This window comes from Gallinula chloropus (genome assembly GCF_964237585.1).
Source record: "Gallinula chloropus genome assembly, chromosome: 27".
Lineage (NCBI taxonomy): Eukaryota > Metazoa > Chordata > Aves > Gruiformes > Rallidae > Gallinula > Gallinula chloropus.
Window position 1 is genome coordinate 389,246 of NC_140112.1, and position 16,794 is coordinate 406,039.

General features: G+C 60.7%; 2 protein-coding genes across 2 annotated transcripts in view; both read left to right on the forward strand.

Moving 5' to 3' along the window:
• Nucleotides 1-12,678, forward strand: part of PLEKHA6 (pleckstrin homology domain containing A6) — a 29,102-nt gene extending 16,424 nt beyond the window's left edge. The window contains exons 10-24 of the mRNA XM_084275776.1: nt 3,787-3,855; nt 4,228-4,308; nt 4,549-4,698; nt 5,064-5,159; nt 5,479-5,590; nt 5,678-5,817; nt 6,527-6,676; nt 7,983-8,109; nt 8,234-8,334; nt 8,628-8,810; nt 8,958-9,122; nt 9,332-9,465; nt 9,600-9,742; nt 10,280-10,403; nt 10,946-12,678. Of these exons, the coding sequence (XP_084131902.1) occupies nt 3,787-3,855; nt 4,228-4,308; nt 4,549-4,698; nt 5,064-5,159; nt 5,479-5,590; nt 5,678-5,817; nt 6,527-6,676; nt 7,983-8,109; nt 8,234-8,334; nt 8,628-8,810; nt 8,958-9,122; nt 9,332-9,465; nt 9,600-9,742; nt 10,280-10,395 (1,767 nt within the window). The 3' untranslated portion in view covers nt 10,396-10,403; nt 10,946-12,678. The remainder of the gene's footprint in view (nt 1-3,786; nt 3,856-4,227; nt 4,309-4,548; nt 4,699-5,063; nt 5,160-5,478; nt 5,591-5,677; nt 5,818-6,526; nt 6,677-7,982; nt 8,110-8,233; nt 8,335-8,627; nt 8,811-8,957; nt 9,123-9,331; nt 9,466-9,599; nt 9,743-10,279; nt 10,404-10,945) is intronic.
• A 1,810-nt stretch (nt 12,679-14,488) lies between these two features.
• GOLT1A (golgi transport 1A) lies at nt 14,489-16,261 on the forward strand. The gene is made up of 5 exons (XM_084276095.1): nt 14,489-14,560; nt 15,190-15,281; nt 15,379-15,557; nt 15,697-15,760; nt 15,937-16,261. The coding sequence occupies exons 1-5, from the start codon at nt 14,536-14,538 to the stop codon at nt 15,973-15,975; spliced, it is 399 nt and encodes a 132-aa protein (XP_084132221.1). The 5' UTR covers nt 14,489-14,535; the 3' UTR covers nt 15,976-16,261.
• Nucleotides 16,262-16,794: the final 533 nt, after the last annotated feature.

A 16,794-nucleotide genomic window follows, 5' to 3' on the forward strand; every position in this document is an offset into this window, starting at 1 on the left:
GTGCCTTCTGTGTGGTGTGCTGGAGCTGGTTGGGAGGTGGGAGGAGGTTTTGGGGAAGGTGGGGCGTCTTCCTACATGTCTGAGGTCTCAGGGAGCTGCCCCTGGGGTGCAGGGGGGGCAACCAGCTCTGAAACCTTCCCCAGGTCAGCCTGCGCCGTGCTGGGGTGGGGTGGGACACTGATGCTTGGTGCTGGGGACCGATGCACTGTCCCAGCTGTGCTGGACTGGACAGCGTGTCCCCCTGCTCAGCCCTGCCTCTGGCATCAGGGTGAGCTGGGCTGCTGCAGGGCTCCCAGGGAGCCATGGATGGGTGCGAGGTGGTTTTGGTGATGTGTCGGCCCCGTTCCTTGGGAGAGGCTTGAGGCAGGGTGGGTGTGAGGCACCCCAAGTTGCAGCTCTCAGGTTTTGGCCATGCTGGGGGTTGTTTGAAGGAAAGCTGTGTGCTGACTGCACCCCAGGAGCGGGGGCAGCCTGGCTGGGAGACAACCCCCACACCAAGGACCGGTAACCGCAGGCACCAGCTGAACTCAGAGCTGGGGATGGGAGCTGTCGGCCAGTGCTGCAGCCTGGAGCTTGCCTGCAAAAGCCAGGCTGGCACTAAGGGAGCTGCTCCAGAGACAATCTCATTAGCCTGCAAATCTCCATCGGTGCAGTAATCGCCAAGATCCGTGTCTGCCTTGGAGCAGGGCCAAGGACAGGCAGGAGCAGTCGCTGCAGTACAAGCTCTCTGGATTATCTCACAGCCCTCGGCAGCAATGCTCACTCTCCCAGGCACTTTAAAACGCTCCCTAAAAAGGCCTGGCTTCTCCTCCTCCTCCTCCTCTCCTGCTGACCTCCAGAGGGACTAATTCAGAGCCCACACCATCGAGTGTCTCTTTCCAAACAGCTCACTGCTGCTTTATTTTCTCTCTCCTCGCCCAGTCGTGGGGACAGCTCCCTCTGCTGCACCCACCTCCCTGACCTGCCCCCCAGTTGGGGTTTGGGCCCTGGTTTGTGTGTGAGCTGGTGTTACCCCTTGGACCTGAAGGGTCTTGGGAGGAGGGGATCCCCTCACATCATCCACTGCAGGCTGAGGAGTGGTGGGCTACATCCCATTCCCACCCAGCACCAGGGTGCCCCGAACTGGAGAGGGGGACGCTGCTGTCCCCAGCCCCAGGTGTCAGTCACTGTGCTCACCCACTCCTTGAGCGAGGCCATCGCAGCCCCTGCTCTGCCCCAGGGAAAGGGCACCAGGCTGTTTGTCTGCAGGCAGAGCTGGACCCGTCTGTCTGTCTGTCTGCTGGCACCACACCCTGCGTTGAAGCCATGGGAGTCTCTGTGCAAGCTGGTGTCTGTGTGTGCACTCTGCTGCTGCCCAGCTGGGTTTTATGTGTCTTCCCCCTCAGCAAAGCTCCCAGGGCGTGCAACCAGCCCAGGATGCTCTTGACTGCCCAAAACGGAGCAGAGGCAGCCGTTCCCTTGTGGCTCGAGCCCCTGGGACATCTCTTGAAGGTGGCATCTTGCAGCCTGATGCCTTGAGAGCTCCAGGACTGAGCCTGCCCGCAGCACCCGAGGAGGCACCCAGGACCCTGCTGACCTCTGACCTTTCCTTCCCTGTGTGCCGCAGATGAGCGAGAGCGAAACCCTGATCAGTATGGTGAACAGGATGGTGGAGACCTCCTCCCCCAGGGCTCAGCTCTACATGCAAGTAAGGCTCCGGCCGCGGGGCCCCGCATGGCTCGGGCATGGCAGCCCCGCCAGCCGCCCCACGCTCCATCCCCCTGAGGTCACCTCCCGCCATCTCCACTCATGCAGAGCGCAGCATCCACGCGGGCTCCGGCACATCACGCTCTTGGGGGGTCCTGCTGGTCCATCCCAGGCTTTGCTAATCCATCCATGAGCCATTAAATCCTGCTGAACCCGTGCGCTCAGAGCGCCCGGAGCCGATGCAGTCCTCAGCTCGTCCTCATTTGGGCTGGAATCGGGGTGCTTTGCTCACCCTCTTCTTTGCTGTCGTGTGTTGGTGAGGGAAGGAGAAAGACTGGGATGGTTTAATGATGGGAATCCAGCCCATGGCTCTCGAACTGCAGCAGTAAGCCCTGTGGCAGGGAGGTGAAGCAGCCTGTTCCCCATCCCCAGGCTCTGCACGTTTCATTTCCACTGCCCAGAGAGGCTGGCAAAGCATCAGGATGCAGCTCGGAGTGCAGGCAGGTCCTGCCACCTGCAATGTGTCACCGGGTCACTGTGACCTGCAGCTCATCACGCTGACAGCCCCTGAGCAGAGGGGTCCTGGGGTCCCACCACGCTGCTCAGGGCATCTCCTGCCTGCAGTGACTGGGGGATCCTGGGGGGTTTCCAATGAAGAGAAGGTGCCTGTTCCCATCTGCTGTGCATGGGGAACGGGGAAGTGCCAGAGGGTGAAGCTGGAACTGCTGAGATGCTCTCTCTGGCCAAGGTTCCCTACCTGAAGGCAGCAGCATCCCCATCAGCCAGGCTGTGCTTCCAGCCTGGGTATTTCCCAGGGTCAGGTCCATTTGCCTTGTCCTGGAGTTTTAAGTGGCTCTGAAGCAGCTCTTGCTTTCTAGCAATAATGATCCCCTTCCTCCTATCTCAGGCCTTTCATCTCAGCAGCTCAGAGGCATTAATTGTTGAGGTCCCATTAGTAATTCAGATTTCCAGGAAAGGAAAGTGACTCACCAAGAAGCTGGATGGTAAACAGGCCCCGGTGCTGCTGCTGCTGCTGATTTATAGGTGTTGCCACTCTGCTAAGTGGGATTACAGCTTAATCTTCCTGCCTTTGTTTCCCTGCCTGTGAAGCAGTGGCAGTTCCATGCCAGGCAGCTCCTGACTCATAAGACATCTCTGTAACTCAGGCTTTGGTGGCCTGTGGAGAGGTTGAGCCTGGCTAATTCCTGCAGCTCACCTGGCTGGACGGGCACCAGGGCTGGGAATGGGGAGGGTGGTTGTGCCTTCATCAGAGCAATGTGTCTTCATGGCCAGGAAAGCCAATGGCATCCTGGGGTGTACCAGAAGAAGTGTGGGCAGCAGGTCAGGGAGGTTCTCCTGCCCCTCTGCTCTGCCCTGGGGAGGCCTCACTGGGGATGGTGTGTGTGGGGCTGGGCTCCCTGGGGCAGGAAGGACAGGGAGCTCCTGGAGAGGGGACAGCAAAGGGCTGTGGAGATGCTGAGGGGCACCAGAACGTCTCTCAGATGGAGAGGGGCTGAGGGATTTGGAGCTGTTCAGCCTGGACAAGAGAAGCCTGAGGGGGAGCTGCTCAATGCTGAGAAACCCCTGAGGGGTGGGCTCAGGAGGAGGGGTCAGGCTGTGTTCAGGGGTGTCCATGGACAGGACAAGGGGTCGTGGGCACACACTGGAGCAGAGGAACTTCCACCTAACCCTGAGGAGGAACTTCTTTGCTGGTAGGATGGCAGAGCCCTGGGCCAGGCTGCCCAGAGAAGTTGGGGAGTCTCCATCTCTGGAGACATCCAAACCCCATGGTCCTGGATACTGCCTTGTGCAGCTCGAGGGGATCCTGCTCTGGGGGGTGGGACTGGGGGATCTCCAGAGGTCCCTGCCAGCCCCCATCACTCAGTGACCCACTGAGCAGGGCTGAGGCAAGACATCCAGCACCTGCAGCACCTTCTAACCCATGCTGGCGCCTGCCTGCCCATGCTGGCTGTGGGCAGCTGCCTCTGGAGACTCCTGCCTCTATTTTCCCACTCACCAGGATGGGGAAGAGGGGCTGGGACCTGCCTCACCCTTCCTGGGGGCTCCTGGAGCCGGGCTCACCCCATGCTCTGCTTGCAGGTGACGCCTTTTCCCGAGCCTTACAGGGAGACGCTGCATGCCTACAAGATCAGCGAGCAGGACACCGATGTAAGAGCAAACACCCATCTTACGCGTCCCCCCTCTGCCCCCTGCTGTTGTCCCTGTCCCCAGTGGCAGGTCTGCTGTGCCCACTGCTGCCCCAAATGTGCAGCCTGGGGAATAAATCCCCCTCTGAGCTTAGCTGCTCCTTCTTGCCCCATGTCTGAAGGTGGCCAGTGTCACCTTGGCCAGGGCTGAAGTCCCTGCAGTGAGAGCAGTGGGTTAGAAACCATCCCCAGGGCCACGTCCCATCAAACCAACCCCACAGTCCGTGGCCTGGCTGCATCTTGTCTTTCCCAGCTGAGCAGGGGTTGGATGCACCTCGTGCTCCCTATTGCTGGGCTCTCATCTCCTCCCTTCCTCTTTCCCTCACGGGTTCAGAAGCTGCTGGGGAAGCTCTGTGAGCAGAACAAGGTGCTGCGGGAGCAGGAGAGGCTGGTGCAGCAGCTCCGGGCGGAAAAGGTACGTGGTGAGCAGCTCAAGCCACTGTCTGGGGACACCAAACCTGGCTGCAGGAGGCTGGTGGCACCTTCGTCCTGCTCTCTTGGAGCCAGCTCAGTGGGGATGGGTCTAAGCTGGGGGAGATGCCCTGGCTGTGCATCCCAGCGCTCCCAGTGTGTTAATGGCCTCTTAAGGAGAGGGCTCCTTCATCACTCGGGTCTCACAGCAGCATCTCCCTCCTGTCCTTCCCTCCCCCACAAGGAAAGCCTGGAGAGTGCCCTGATGGGGACACACCAGGAGCTGGAGATGTTTGGGAGCCAGCCTGCCTACCCAGAGAAGCTGCTGCACAAGAAGGAGTCACTCCAGAACCAGCTCATCAACATCCGTGTGGAGCTGTCGCAGGCCAGCACGGTAACGGGGTCCCCCTCTGGTGATGGGACTGTCCCCCACTCCCCTGCCATCCCTTATCCCCTTGGCTGGCTGGAGTCCCACAGCCCATCCCTCACTGGGGACAAAGCGAATTAACCCCCCTGGTGCTGAGCTGGAGCCATCTGAGCTCCTGCTCCTCTCTGACACCCTCAACACTGGGCACTCCCACCAGGCTGGGGCTGGTACCCCACCCCCCTGCCAGCCCCTCCGTGGCTCAGGGTGGGTTGTGTTGGGTGCAGCATCCTTCTGCATTCCTGGGTGCTCTCACGCTGCTGTGCTGGCCCCTAGAAAGACCCCACCCCTGCCAAAGACCCCCCCTCACCCACCCACGTTTCCCTGCACCCCAGGCCTTGGCAAACAGCACTGCTGAGTACGAGAGCCTGGAGAGTGAGGTGTCCACCCTGCACGATGAACTCTGGGAGCAGCTGAACCTGGACATCCAGGTGAGCAGGACCCCACCAGCCCCAGGGCCCCCCTACCATCTCCAGGGTCCCTTGCCAAGCCCATGGAGATGGAAACCCTCCCTTTCCCCCTGGTTCCTTCAGCCACTTTGCAAGGGGCTGGTACCTGGGGAAGCAGAGATGGCTCCTGGCAGGAGAGGAGTTGTGGGTGGGATGGCTCAACCCCCCCACCCCAGGCTGTGTCTGCCTCAGCTGAACACCCACAGGCCCCACAGCTCTGCTTCTGGGTGCAGCAGGGCAGGGGACAAACACCTCCTGATCCCACCCCCCCAACACACACCTCTTCTTTTCTCCCCTCCAGAATGAAATGCTCAACAGGCAGATCCAGAAGGAGATCTGGCGGATCCAGGACGTGATGGAGGGGCTGAGGAAGAGCAACCCATCCCGGGGCACCGACACCGCCAAGCACAGGGGTGAGCAGGCTCCATCCCTGCCCTGTCGGGGTACCACCGGTGCCGTCACGAGGTGGAGCTGTGACTTACTCCTGCTTTTCTCCACAGTGGCCATTGGCCCCTCGGGGACCTACAGCTCCAACAGCCCTGCCAGCCCCCTGAGCTCAGCCAGCCTCACCAGCCCCCTCAGCCCCTTCTCCCTTGTCTCTGGCTCCCAGGGCTCACCCACCAAGCTGGGACCCAGCGAGGTGAGTCGGGGTCTCCCCAGGGTACCTGTGAGGCACCGTTGGGTGCCCAGCCCAGCTTGCCAGCTGGTCTGAGCCCTGGCTCTCCACACACGAGGGGGCAGCAGGCATGGAGTGTGGCAGGGTTTCCTCACAGCTCTGCCTGGGATGTGCTTCTGGCCACGTGTGTGGGCTGTGGCATCCCTCAGTGACATCTGGCTCCGTGGTCCTTGCAGGGACTGTGGCTCTGCAGCCTTTGGGCTCCTGCCTTGAGCAGTCCCAACAGCTGAGAGTTGGTTCAGCTCCAGCCTTTGGCTTCAGGACCAGCTCTTGCTGCCACCCTGGTCCCTTCTTGCTGCCTTCGGTCAGGGTCCAACAGTGCTGGTCTCACATTCATCCACCTGAAGTTTAGAGTGGAATTTGGGGACTGCCCAAAGCCCACCTGGCCGTGCAGAGGCGATGTCAGTGTTGCTGGGGAGCTCCTCACCCCAGAGCTCCCCCTGACCCTCCTTCCATGGGGGGGGACGTGCAGCAGTGGGAGGTGGGAATCACTGTCCCCTCTGCCACAGGGATGCAGAGGCTGTGGGACCCCAGGAGCTGGCTGCTCCCCCTTCCTCCTTCCCCTGGCTCGGCGCTTCCGCTGTGTGTGTCGTTTGGGTCCTTTTCTAACTCTCTCTTCCTTCCCGGCTCTCAGTGTTTCTGCTCTCATGCCTCATGCTCCTCTCCACCCCAGGAACCAGGCCCGCCTCGACCTCCCCTCCCCAAGTCCTACGTACCCCTGGAGTCTCCTCCGACTGTTCCTCCGCTCCCCGGCGAGAGCCGCCTCTGGCCGTACCCCACCTCCCCGTCCTGGCAGCAAGGCGGCGAGGTGAAGAGGGGACAGGTACCGAAACCTCTCCAGAGCAGCCAGCCCCCCCCCCCATCTTCCTCCTCCCCAAGACATCAGCTGGCAGGGGCTGGGGTTAGGCAGGCAATAGGGCTGCCCACCCTCTGCCCTGGCAGGGGGGATGGGGACAGTGTGGAGGTGGCATTTGGCACGGGGATGGCAGCACGTGGCTGGTACCTGCCCTCTCCAAGGGGACCGATGGGCTCATCCCTGCACCCATGCTCAGCACCCGCTGCGCTCGCTCAGGACAGGGACTGGCTCCTCCTGGACACCCCCTGAATCTGCTGCAGCCCCCCTACCCAGCATTGGCTCCTCTGCTTTCCTCTGCCCTCGCCTTTCTCACTGTCCTTCTGCTGTGCTGCTCCTCGCCATGCAAGCTCTGCCAGTGGGGTCTGCACCTCACCACCCCCCCACCCCCCCCACCTAAATCCTGCCCACCCAGGGAAAAACCCAGATTTGGGAATTCCTGGTAATACCTCAGCTGGGGGAAAGGGGATGGATATGGAGAGGCACCAGCATCCTTGGGAGGGGTGGGGAGGATCAGGATGTGCGCAGGCAGGGGCTGGCATCCCACAGCAGTGGCCGTGCTGAGCTGGGAAGGGTTATGGACCCCGCTGTGAGCACAAGTGGCACCTCCAGCCGCCGTGCAGCGAGCAGCAGGGTGGCACAGTGACGGCTGCGTGCAGGGTGTCGGGATGTGTCATCACTGTGTAGAGCAACAGGGTGATTGAGGGGGGCGTGCTGGGCTCCTCGGCTTGCTGCTGGACCCCCCCATTGGACTGGTAGCCTTGCACCAGTGCCCAGGCCTGGGCAGGCTGTGCCCTGGGGGTGTAGGAGGGGAAGGACCCTCGCTCGTCTCCACTGCTGCATGTCTGCCCTGGCTTCTGCCCCACACTGTGGGACCCCATCCCCAGGGCACAGGATCTTGCTGGGGGTCTCCCAACACAGAGCTGGGGTGTCTCCATCCTGGAGCTCCTGGGTGGTACCTGCCCACTCCAAGGGGACTGATGGGCAATGTCCACCTCTGAGCCACAGCAGGAAGCTTCTCCCATGCCAGGAGCCCATTCTGCATGGACAGCAATCGGTGCTGAGCCCTGATGGGACAGGGAATAGCAAGGGCAAGAGCTGCAGAGTGCTCCCAGCCCCTCTCCCCACACATCTGGGGTGTGCTGGTGCTCGTGCCTGTGTCCACCCGCTCCCAGGAGCGTGCCTGTGGGCTGTGTGTCACCCCATGGCTGCAGAGAGCAGCAAGTCTGTCCCCAGGCAGGATGGGGTCTCACTGGGGACCTGCTGTCCCCTGCAGCCCAAGCTGAGCTTCGAGCAGAGCAAGAAAGAGGTGCAACGACTGGTCCCCTCTGGACCCCCAGCTGAGGGGCTCCCACAGACCCGTCAGGAGCAGGAGGTGGAGAAGCAAGCGGCTCTCAACAAGGGTACGGCTGGTGGGTCCCACTCCAGCAGGCACCCCATGCCTGCCAGGAGCACCCAGCATCTTGCTGGGACCTTGCCCTTGGTTCCCAGCGGGGGTTCAGCCTGGTGTTTTGGTTCCCTTCACAGTGGGCATCGTCCCACCCAGGACCAAGTCTCCAGCAGAGGAGGAGGTGGTGGCCACAGCCGGCGTGCCAAGGAGGAGCGTGGCCAATGGGCTTGGCTCCCGGGTAGGGAATGTGTTGGGGGGCTGGAGGGTGGGTTGGTGGGGCTGGGCTAGCGAAGAGGGGGCTGTACTGCAGCTTGTGGGGCTGGGGATCCCTTTTCCCACGTGGCTCCACATCTCAGCATCCAGCTCCATACCCACCTCATTGGGACCCCCTCTCCTCTCTGGGCTGTTTCGGCACCTTTCCCCCCCCCCCCCCCACCCACCCTGAGAGTGGGCTGAGCTTCACAGAGGGAAATCAGGGCTGGACCCTGCCACAGTCAGGGGTGTGTGACTGTGGGACTGGGCTGTACCCAGGAGAGACCAAAGAGCGCCGTGTTCGCCAACGAAACGAAGGTGAAGATGAGTGTGGAGGAGCAGATCGACCGCATGAAGCGTCACCAGAGCGGCTCCATGAAGGAGAAGCGGCGCAGCCTGCAGCTCCCCAGCAGCCAGCAGCCAGAGGCTCCTGGCACGAAGGCACCCGCCTCCTACAAGGTGGTGAGTCCCAGCACCAGCCGTGGGGCTGAGGCAAACTAATTACAGAGCGCCTGAGGTCCTGGAGGGGAGCACAGGGGACATAGGGGGACTGGGGAAGGATGAAGGGTTGTGCTAGCCAGGGCTGAGTGGGGCTGGGGTCCCTTGCAGGTGCGCCGGCACCGCAGCATCCATGAGGTGGACATCTCTGACCTGGAGGCAGCGCTGCGCTCCGACGACCCCGGGAAGGTCTATGAGACACCTCAGGAGGAGATCGCCCGGCTGCGCAAGATGGAGCTGGAGCCCCAGCACTACGATGTGGACATCAACAAGGAGGTGAGGACTGGCTGTGTGGCATCCCCCCCCACCAACACCCTGCACCCCAAGGGTTTGAGCCACATCGATCTTAGAGCCACTGCTCGTGCCCAACTTGGGGCTGCCCGTATCCAGGCGGGTGCTGGGAGCTGGGGGTAAGAGGGGCAGGTGGGTGCTGGAGTGGGGATGGGTCCTGAGTGCTGGTGCTCAGCTCCTGTCCCTGTGCCCAGCTCTCCACACCGGACAAAGTGCTCATCCCCGAGCGGTACGTTGAACTGGAGCCCGACACGCCGCTCAGCCCCGAGGAGATGAAGGAGAAGCAGAAGAAGGTGGAAAGGATCAAGACCCTTATTGCCAAATCCAGGTGAGGCCGCTGTGCTCACACCTGAGCTGCCCATCTCTGGGTGCACCCCATCACCCACCCTGCGCCCCTTCCCTGGCCATCCCCACCGGTCTGTCCTGCTGGGGGTGGGTGCTGACGCCGGGTGCTCTCCTCAGCCTGCAGAATGTCATCCCCCTGAGTGAGGGGGAGGTGGACACCCCCCAGGACCCTGAGACCCAGCTGCAGGAGCAGGAGAAGAGGATAGAGATCTCTTGTGCTCTGGCTGCCGAGGCCTCCCGCCGGGGCCGCATGCTCTCGGGTAAGGCACAGGGTGGCACGGGGAGGGGGGGTCGGAGCCTGCCGACCCCACAGGAGAGGAGGAGACCCCAGGTAGTGCTACACGCTGAGGGGTGAAGGCAGGGAGCATCAGGCAGGATGGGTGCAGGACCAGCTGGCAGGATGGACAGGCAGCAAGAGCAAGAGGCCAACGTGAGCAGGAGAGCAGGCGCTGTCCAGCCTGGTGACGCTCTGGGCATCGTGGGAGGGAGCAGCTGCCACAGCCCGGCGTGGGTTTCGGCACCTTGTCAGATGCATCGGGGATGCCACAGGACAAGGACAGGTGGTGGCAGAGCACGCATGGTGGCACGCCATGCCTTGTCCATGAGGAGCCCTGCGGGGAGCTCACGTGTGCCCCGCGGCCGGGCGCTGCTGTGGCTTGTCCGTGCTGAGCCTGCTTGCTTCCTCCCCCTTCCTTCCTCTTCGTTTCCTCCTCTCCACTAACCTCCTGCTGGGTCGCCTCCTTCCCCTGGCCAGCAGCTTGTGTTCTTCACGCCCTTCTCCCATTTCTCCTTTCCAGCTCAATGCGCTACCCCAAGCCCTCCCACCTCCCCAGCCTCCCCGACTCCACCGACCAACCCCCTCTCGTCTGAAACATCCCGGGGCGCCGACAACAGCCATTTTATGCGTGTCTGAGTCATGAAGTAAGCACTTCTTCTCTCCTACATCATCCCATCCTCTCTCCATCCCCGGGGGAAGGCCAGGAAGGGGGGTGATGCCTCTTCTGTGCCCAGTGTCCATCCATCGCTGCTTGCTCCAGCTAACATCTCCCGAGCCACGTCAGCCCCATCTCCTCTGATGGACCAAGTGCAAGTGTTCTCCAAGGCAAAGCCCTTGGGCTTGGGTCAGTCAGGGACCCCAGCGTGGGCAGGGGAGTCGGGGGGTGGGGGGCTCAGCAGGCTGCTGGGGAGGGGGGAAGGAGGTGGGCATGCAGAGAGAAAAACTGGGGTGTCTCAGGGCCAGGCTCTGGGGGATGCCTGCCCTGGAATGTCTGTGTTGGTGGCTGTAAACTGCAGGGGTGCAGCATCCTCCTGCTCGATTTGAGGTTCCCCTCAGGGAGCCAGGGGTGTAGAGCCAAATCTGCACTAGGTTTTCCTCCAAGCAGGGCAGGAGGGGGTCTGCTGGTGGGCACAGGGCTGTCCAGCCACCCCATGTATGGCTCAGCCCTACTCTCCTCTCCCTCCAGCTCAAGCCCTGGCTGCTGCTGGTGCCATAAAGTTCCATGGGGCCACGTTTTAGCGCCCTGACATGACATTGAACCTCTCACCATCGTTTTTGGTTCTCCTGGACCCCCTTTCCTCCCATCGATGGCGAGACCACCCGGCACGGCTGAGCAGGGAGACGCGTCGCCGACAGCACCAGCTGCTCTGCCCCATCCTGGAGGAGATGTGTGGGTGCTGAGAGGTTGTCTGCTGGACTGTGGTACCTGAGCAGACCTTCGGGGCTGCCAACCAGCCAGATCAGTGGTGTCCTGGGCCTCAGGTTTGTATGGACGGCTGGGTAGTGGCAGCAGCAGCAGCAGCCCCTGGCACAGTGGCCCTTTCCCTGGCAGGGCATCCCTGGGGGAGCGAAGGACTCCCCGAGCTTGCTGCGCCCATGTGTTGGTCTGTGAAGGGGCTCTTCTGGGTGGAGAGTGGCCAGTCCCCACCTTGGATGGTGCTTCCACCTTACACTGGACCTGGAGGCTCCATCTGTGCTCCTCGGGCACCTCTTCCCTTTCCTGTGGTCTGAACCTGCCTTTAGCATCTGGCTTGCTGGGGACAGTAGCTGTCAGCCTGTCCCATCACTCTGGCACTGGTGGCTCAGCAGGAAGAAGCTGGAGACAGGATGGATGGAGATGGGATCAGGGGGAGGACACGGCGGTGCCCAGGGGAGCGGTGTGCTCAGGATTGGGGTGGTGTGAGGGCTGCTCTGGGCACTGGTGCACTGCTGGCATAGAGCAGGAAGTCTGGATGGGGATTGGGGATGTTGTCTGGGGGCAGAGGAGCGGTGTGGGGAGCTGGGCATCAAGGGAGGAGCGAAGCCGCGGGCTCGGCGGGGATCCCTCTGCGATGGATGGGGATGGGGATGAGAAGGGGAAGGAGCTTGGGGCTGGGTGGCAGTGGCAGGGTTCATTCTCGATGCGGGGAGCAGCACCCCACTGCCCTCCCATCCCACCATCACCTCTGTCCTGATCCCTTTGAAAAGCTGACGCCACGTCTCGCCCTGGGATCTTGCTGTCACGCTCCAGACCCTTTGATCCCTTCAGTTTCCCTGTAGCAAGCTGACCCTTTTCTTTGGCTTTCCAGAGGGAGGGATAACCCCAGCCCTGCCTGGAGACGTGGAAGCCCAGGGGAGGGCTGAGCAGGTGGCAGGATACCCTGATGGGGGCTGGGGTGGGAAGGCAGATGGAGCAAGGAGCTAGATGCCATCCGTCCTGGGGCCTTTTCTCTACTGGCCTCATCCTGACACCCACCAGGACCCCTTGCCCTGTGCTCCCCCTCCCCATCTCTGCATCCCCATCACCCCCTTGCACCCCATCTTAGCAATACTGGTAGGATTCCAGGAGTCCCGCTCCGCTCCCGAGCCTCCCACAGCCCCCTTAGCTCATAAAGCTGGCCCTTTATTTTGCTATTACATGCCTTAATATATGTTTTATGGAAATTCTACATTTATAATATGTCTCTATATTTGTTTTTCCTCTTCTTTTCTGGGAGGTGCTGCTCTGTGCTAAACTCTCTCTGCAGGGTTGTTGGCACCAGCCCTGCCCATGGGTTACAAAAGCAGATTCTTTGCCAATTTATCAAAGAAAAGAAAGGAGAAAAAATAAAAAAGAAGAAAAAAAAACTAAGAAAAAAACCTATTTAAAAATATATATATATATTTTCTGCTTTTATTAAAAGCAAAATTTATTTAAAATAAACTATAAAGAGACTGTAAGTTTTAAGAGATGATGCGTTTATTTCCCTGTCCTCAAGTGCAGGGAGGGGGTGGCCAGGATGGGCTCCCCAGCTTGTGTAACTGGGGCAGACCCCACTTACACCAGCTGTGGGGACACCGCTGGGGACGTGCTGGGGACCGTGGTGCATATGGCTGTGGCCCATGGGGACTGGAGGGGCTGGATGAGGAGCATCCTGATGCCACCAGTGAGCTCCAGCCCAGTTGTGCTTGGTCTCTGAGCCTTGCCCAAGCTGTGAGCGCGGTGCTGGTGCACCGGGACCCCCCCCCTCAGCTCCCCTGTGGAACCCTGGTGGTTGTTATTTGGGTTGTGTTTTTTTTTAAAAAAAAAACAAACAAAACCAAACTTAATTCTTAGTTTTATTTTGGTTATTATTTTTCATAACACTTCATATACCAGTGACTCATAACAGAGGAAGGATTTGCAGCGGGAGGAAATCTATTTATGCACTGGGGCGGGTGGGAAGGGTGGCGTTTGGTTTTGGGGTGGTGGGTGGGTGGGTTTTTGCTAGTGTTAGAGAAATAAAAGTATCTAAGAAACAGCCAGGTGTCGGTGTCGTTTCTCTAGAGGGGACAGATGGTTTCTATAGGGGACCTCAGAAGCAGAGGACAAGCGACCTGAGCAGTTCATGGTCTCACCTTCCCACAGCTCGCACCCCTTCTCCCTGTTTCGGGGTGTTCATCTTCCCAGCAGGGTTTATTTCAGCTGTAGCATCTTGAGAGGCAGGAGGAATGAGAATAAAAGTGCATCTGTACTTGGCAAAGGACTAGAAGCAGCTGTAAGTGTGTGGGGCTGGTCCCTGAGGGCTTTCCTGGGGGTTATGGGTGGAGAGGTGCCTGGGGGGTGGTTTAGAGGTGGCATGTGCCACCCAGGTTTGTCCAAGCCATTGGCACTAAACCCTGGGTCCCAGGGCTTGCTGGGGGACAGGGCGTCCTGGCTGTGAGCTAGGACCGTCCCTGCCCCACATGATGCACCAGTGATGATACTGGGGGGTGCTGCACACCCAACACCCAGCGCTGTGCGGGGGTCCCTCCCAGCCAGGGGGCTCACAGCATCCCAGTACCACCCAGGGGACACCAAAGCCCACATCCTGGGGTCTGCTCCAAGCACTGCCCATCCCTTCCCAGGGCCCACGTGCAGGCAGAGGCACGCGGCCATCAGCCCCTCTATGCTGCCCTGCAGCAACGCCCGGCCACCACGTCCTCTCTGGAGGAGATGCCTATGGGGGAGCTGGGGAAGAGCTGTTCCCAAGGGCAAGGAGCACATGGGTGAGGGGTTTTCAACTCAAAGAGGGGTGATTTGGGCTGAATATTAGGAAACAGGTCTTCAACAGGAGGGAAATTCTTCAGGATCTCTGGCCCAGGTTGCCCAGAGAGGTGGTGGAGGCCCCATCCCTGGAGACATCCAAGGTCAGGGAAATTCTTCAGGATCTCTGGCCCAGGGTGCCCAGAGAGGTGGGGGAGGCCCCATCCCTGGAGACATCCAAGGTCAGGGAAATTCTTCAGGATCTCTGGCCCAGGTTGCCCAGAGAGGTGGTGGAGGCCCCATCCCTGGAGACATCCAAGGTCAGGGTGGATGTGGCTCTGAGCACCCTGCCCTAGTGAAGATGGCCCTGCTCACTGCAGGGTGGGACTGGGTGGCCTCTAAAGGTCCCTCCCTACCCCACACACTCTCATTCTATGGCTTGATGGGGCCGGGCGGGCGTGGACGGGCTGTTAATGATTTGCAGGGTGACGTAGGGACTAAAGGCCTTTTCCAAGGGTCGCTGCCGGGAGGCACGTGGCAGGGCGGCCACGCTCGCCAGGCCTCAGGCCTCGCCCAGCCCCGCCACCGGCAAGATGGTGACTCTGACCGACTTCCAGCGTAAGTGGGCGGGTGGGCGGCGGTGGCCGTGGCCCAGTGGCGATGCCCACCCCCACGGGACCGGGGCACCCTGTGGGGATGCTTCACGGTGCCAAGCTGGGGGGGTGGAGGCTGCTGGCAGGGGACATCTGGGCAGGGAGAGGGTGTAACAGCAAGGCCTGGCCCTTTGCAGGGGGAAGGGGGGATGCGGGGAGGTCCCTGGGGATGCTGCTGGGATGTGGGGACCAGGCAGGGCTGTGTGGAGGGATGAGCATCACGGGCACTGCAGAGCTGGGTTTGCCATCGCCCTCTGCACCTGGAGCAGCAACTGGGGAGGTGCCTGGCTTGTCCTGCACGACACCCTTAGTGGAACCTTCCAGAAGAACGCTGGAGATGACCTTCCCATTTATGTTTTCTTTCTGGTTTACAGTTTGCCTGGGAGACCAGAGGGGTTTCTAGGGCACCCAACAGCCTCCCCAAGGCCTGGGCAGGTGGAAAAGCTGTTTCTAAGCTTTGTTGACAAATCCACTGCACATTTCTAGGTGGGGGGGACAGGCCAGGGAGGTGCTGAGGATCATAACCACAGCCCAAGGTGGGACCCGAGCTGTGTGCCCAAGCCCCCATCTCAGCCTTCCTCTCATCCTCTGCAGGGATCGGTGTGGGGCTGGTCGGCTTTGGCCTCTTCTTCATTCTTTTTGGGATGCTCTTGTACTTCGACTCGGTGCTCCTGGCCTTTGGGAATGTGAGTACTGTGGGGCCAGGGCTCCTCACTGCAGGTGCTGATGCCCAGGGTCCATCTAGGCAGGACTTCTCTGACCTGCTCCCCTTCATCCTCCCAGATACTCTTCCTCGCTGGTTTGGTTTTCATCATCGGCTTCAGGAGGACCTTCACCTTCTTCTTCCAGCGGCCGAAGATGAAGGGCACAAGCTTCTTCCTTGGGGGGGTCCTTACTGTCCTGATGAGGTGGCCCCTCCTGGGCATGCTGCTGGAGGCTTATGGCTTCGTCCTCCTCTTCAGGTTTGGCCACAGCACCCAGCTCCATGGCACGGGTGTCCCAGGGAGCTGGGTGATCACCCCCTCCAGCTCCAGGCAGAGCCCCCACTGCTCCCCTCCCAGCAGAATTCCCAGCTTAATATAGTCTTTTGTTTCCATGCAGGAGTTTTTTCCCTGTGGCTTTTGGGTTTTTGGGCTCTCTGGCAAATATCCCTGTGCTGAGCAAGGTGAGCTGGGTGCTGGGCATTGTTCTCCTGGGCAGATGTAGGGGGTCTGCAGTCCTTGGGTGATACCCACCCCGATTGCTGGGGTTGGGACCACACAGGGGAGGTCACCATGGTCTCTCCACAGGAAACACACCAGAGGATTTTTTCCTGCTAATCAGCATCTGTCTCTGTTGCAGCTCTTGGAGAAGGTGGGAGACAGCAGCTCCATGGTGTGACCTGCAAGACAGGCCACATCCAGATGGGATGATGTGAACAAGCCCTGGGTCCAGCTCTCCCACAGTGAGTTGCCACCTCTCCCGGCCCTGGGACCTTTGGTGCCAACTAGAGCCACCTCTGTTGTGGGGACAGTGCCTTGCTACACCATGGGACTCCCACGAGCAGCTCCTGAGCAAGGTTCCAGGGCCCAGATGCTGGGCCAGGCAGGTTTCTGGATCAATCAGCATTATTTTATTCTTATTTTGTCTTCCCCCAATGAGAGATTTAATTAAAAAATGTGTCTGAGACCAAACGCAGGCTGTGCCCCTTTCCTGTGCCTCAGGGCTCGCTCCAGCTTTAGCTCCTCACAGGGTCACCAAGAGGCATCACAGCCCTGGCTGGAGGTGACACAGGGACCTTCCTGTGGCCCTGGCTGGAGGGGGCACAGGGACATTCTGGTGGCCCTGGCTGGAGGTGACACAGGGACCTTCCTGTGGCCCTGGCTGGAGGGGACACAGGGACCTTCCTGTGACCATGGCTGGAGGTGACACAGGGACCTTCTGGTGGCCATGGCTGGAGGTGACACAGGGACCTTCCTGTGGCCCTGGCTGGAGGGGACACAGGGACCTTCCTGTGACCATGGCTGGAGGTGACACAGGGACCTTCTGGTGGCCATGGCTGGAGGGGACACAGGGACCTTCTGGTGGCCCTGGCTGGAGGGGACACAGGGACCTTCCTGTGGCCATGGCTGGAGGGTGCACAGGGACCTTCCTGTGGCCCTGGCTGGAGGGGGCACAGGGACCTTCCCGTGGCCATGAGCCCTGGGCAGCCTCAGCAGC

Excerpts from the sequence above, each read along its gene's own strand:
- GOLT1A (XM_084276095.1), top strand. The coding sequence starts at position 14,536 with ATGGTGACTCTGACCGACTTCCAGC. Across the intron at positions 14,561-15,189 it reads GACTCTGACCGACTTCCAGC|GGATCGGTGTGGGGCTGGTC; the intron begins GTAAGTGGGCGG and ends CATCCTCTGCAG. Across the intron at positions 15,761-15,936 it reads ATATCCCTGTGCTGAGCAAG|CTCTTGGAGAAGGTGGGAGA; the intron begins GTGAGCTGGGTG and ends TCTCTGTTGCAG.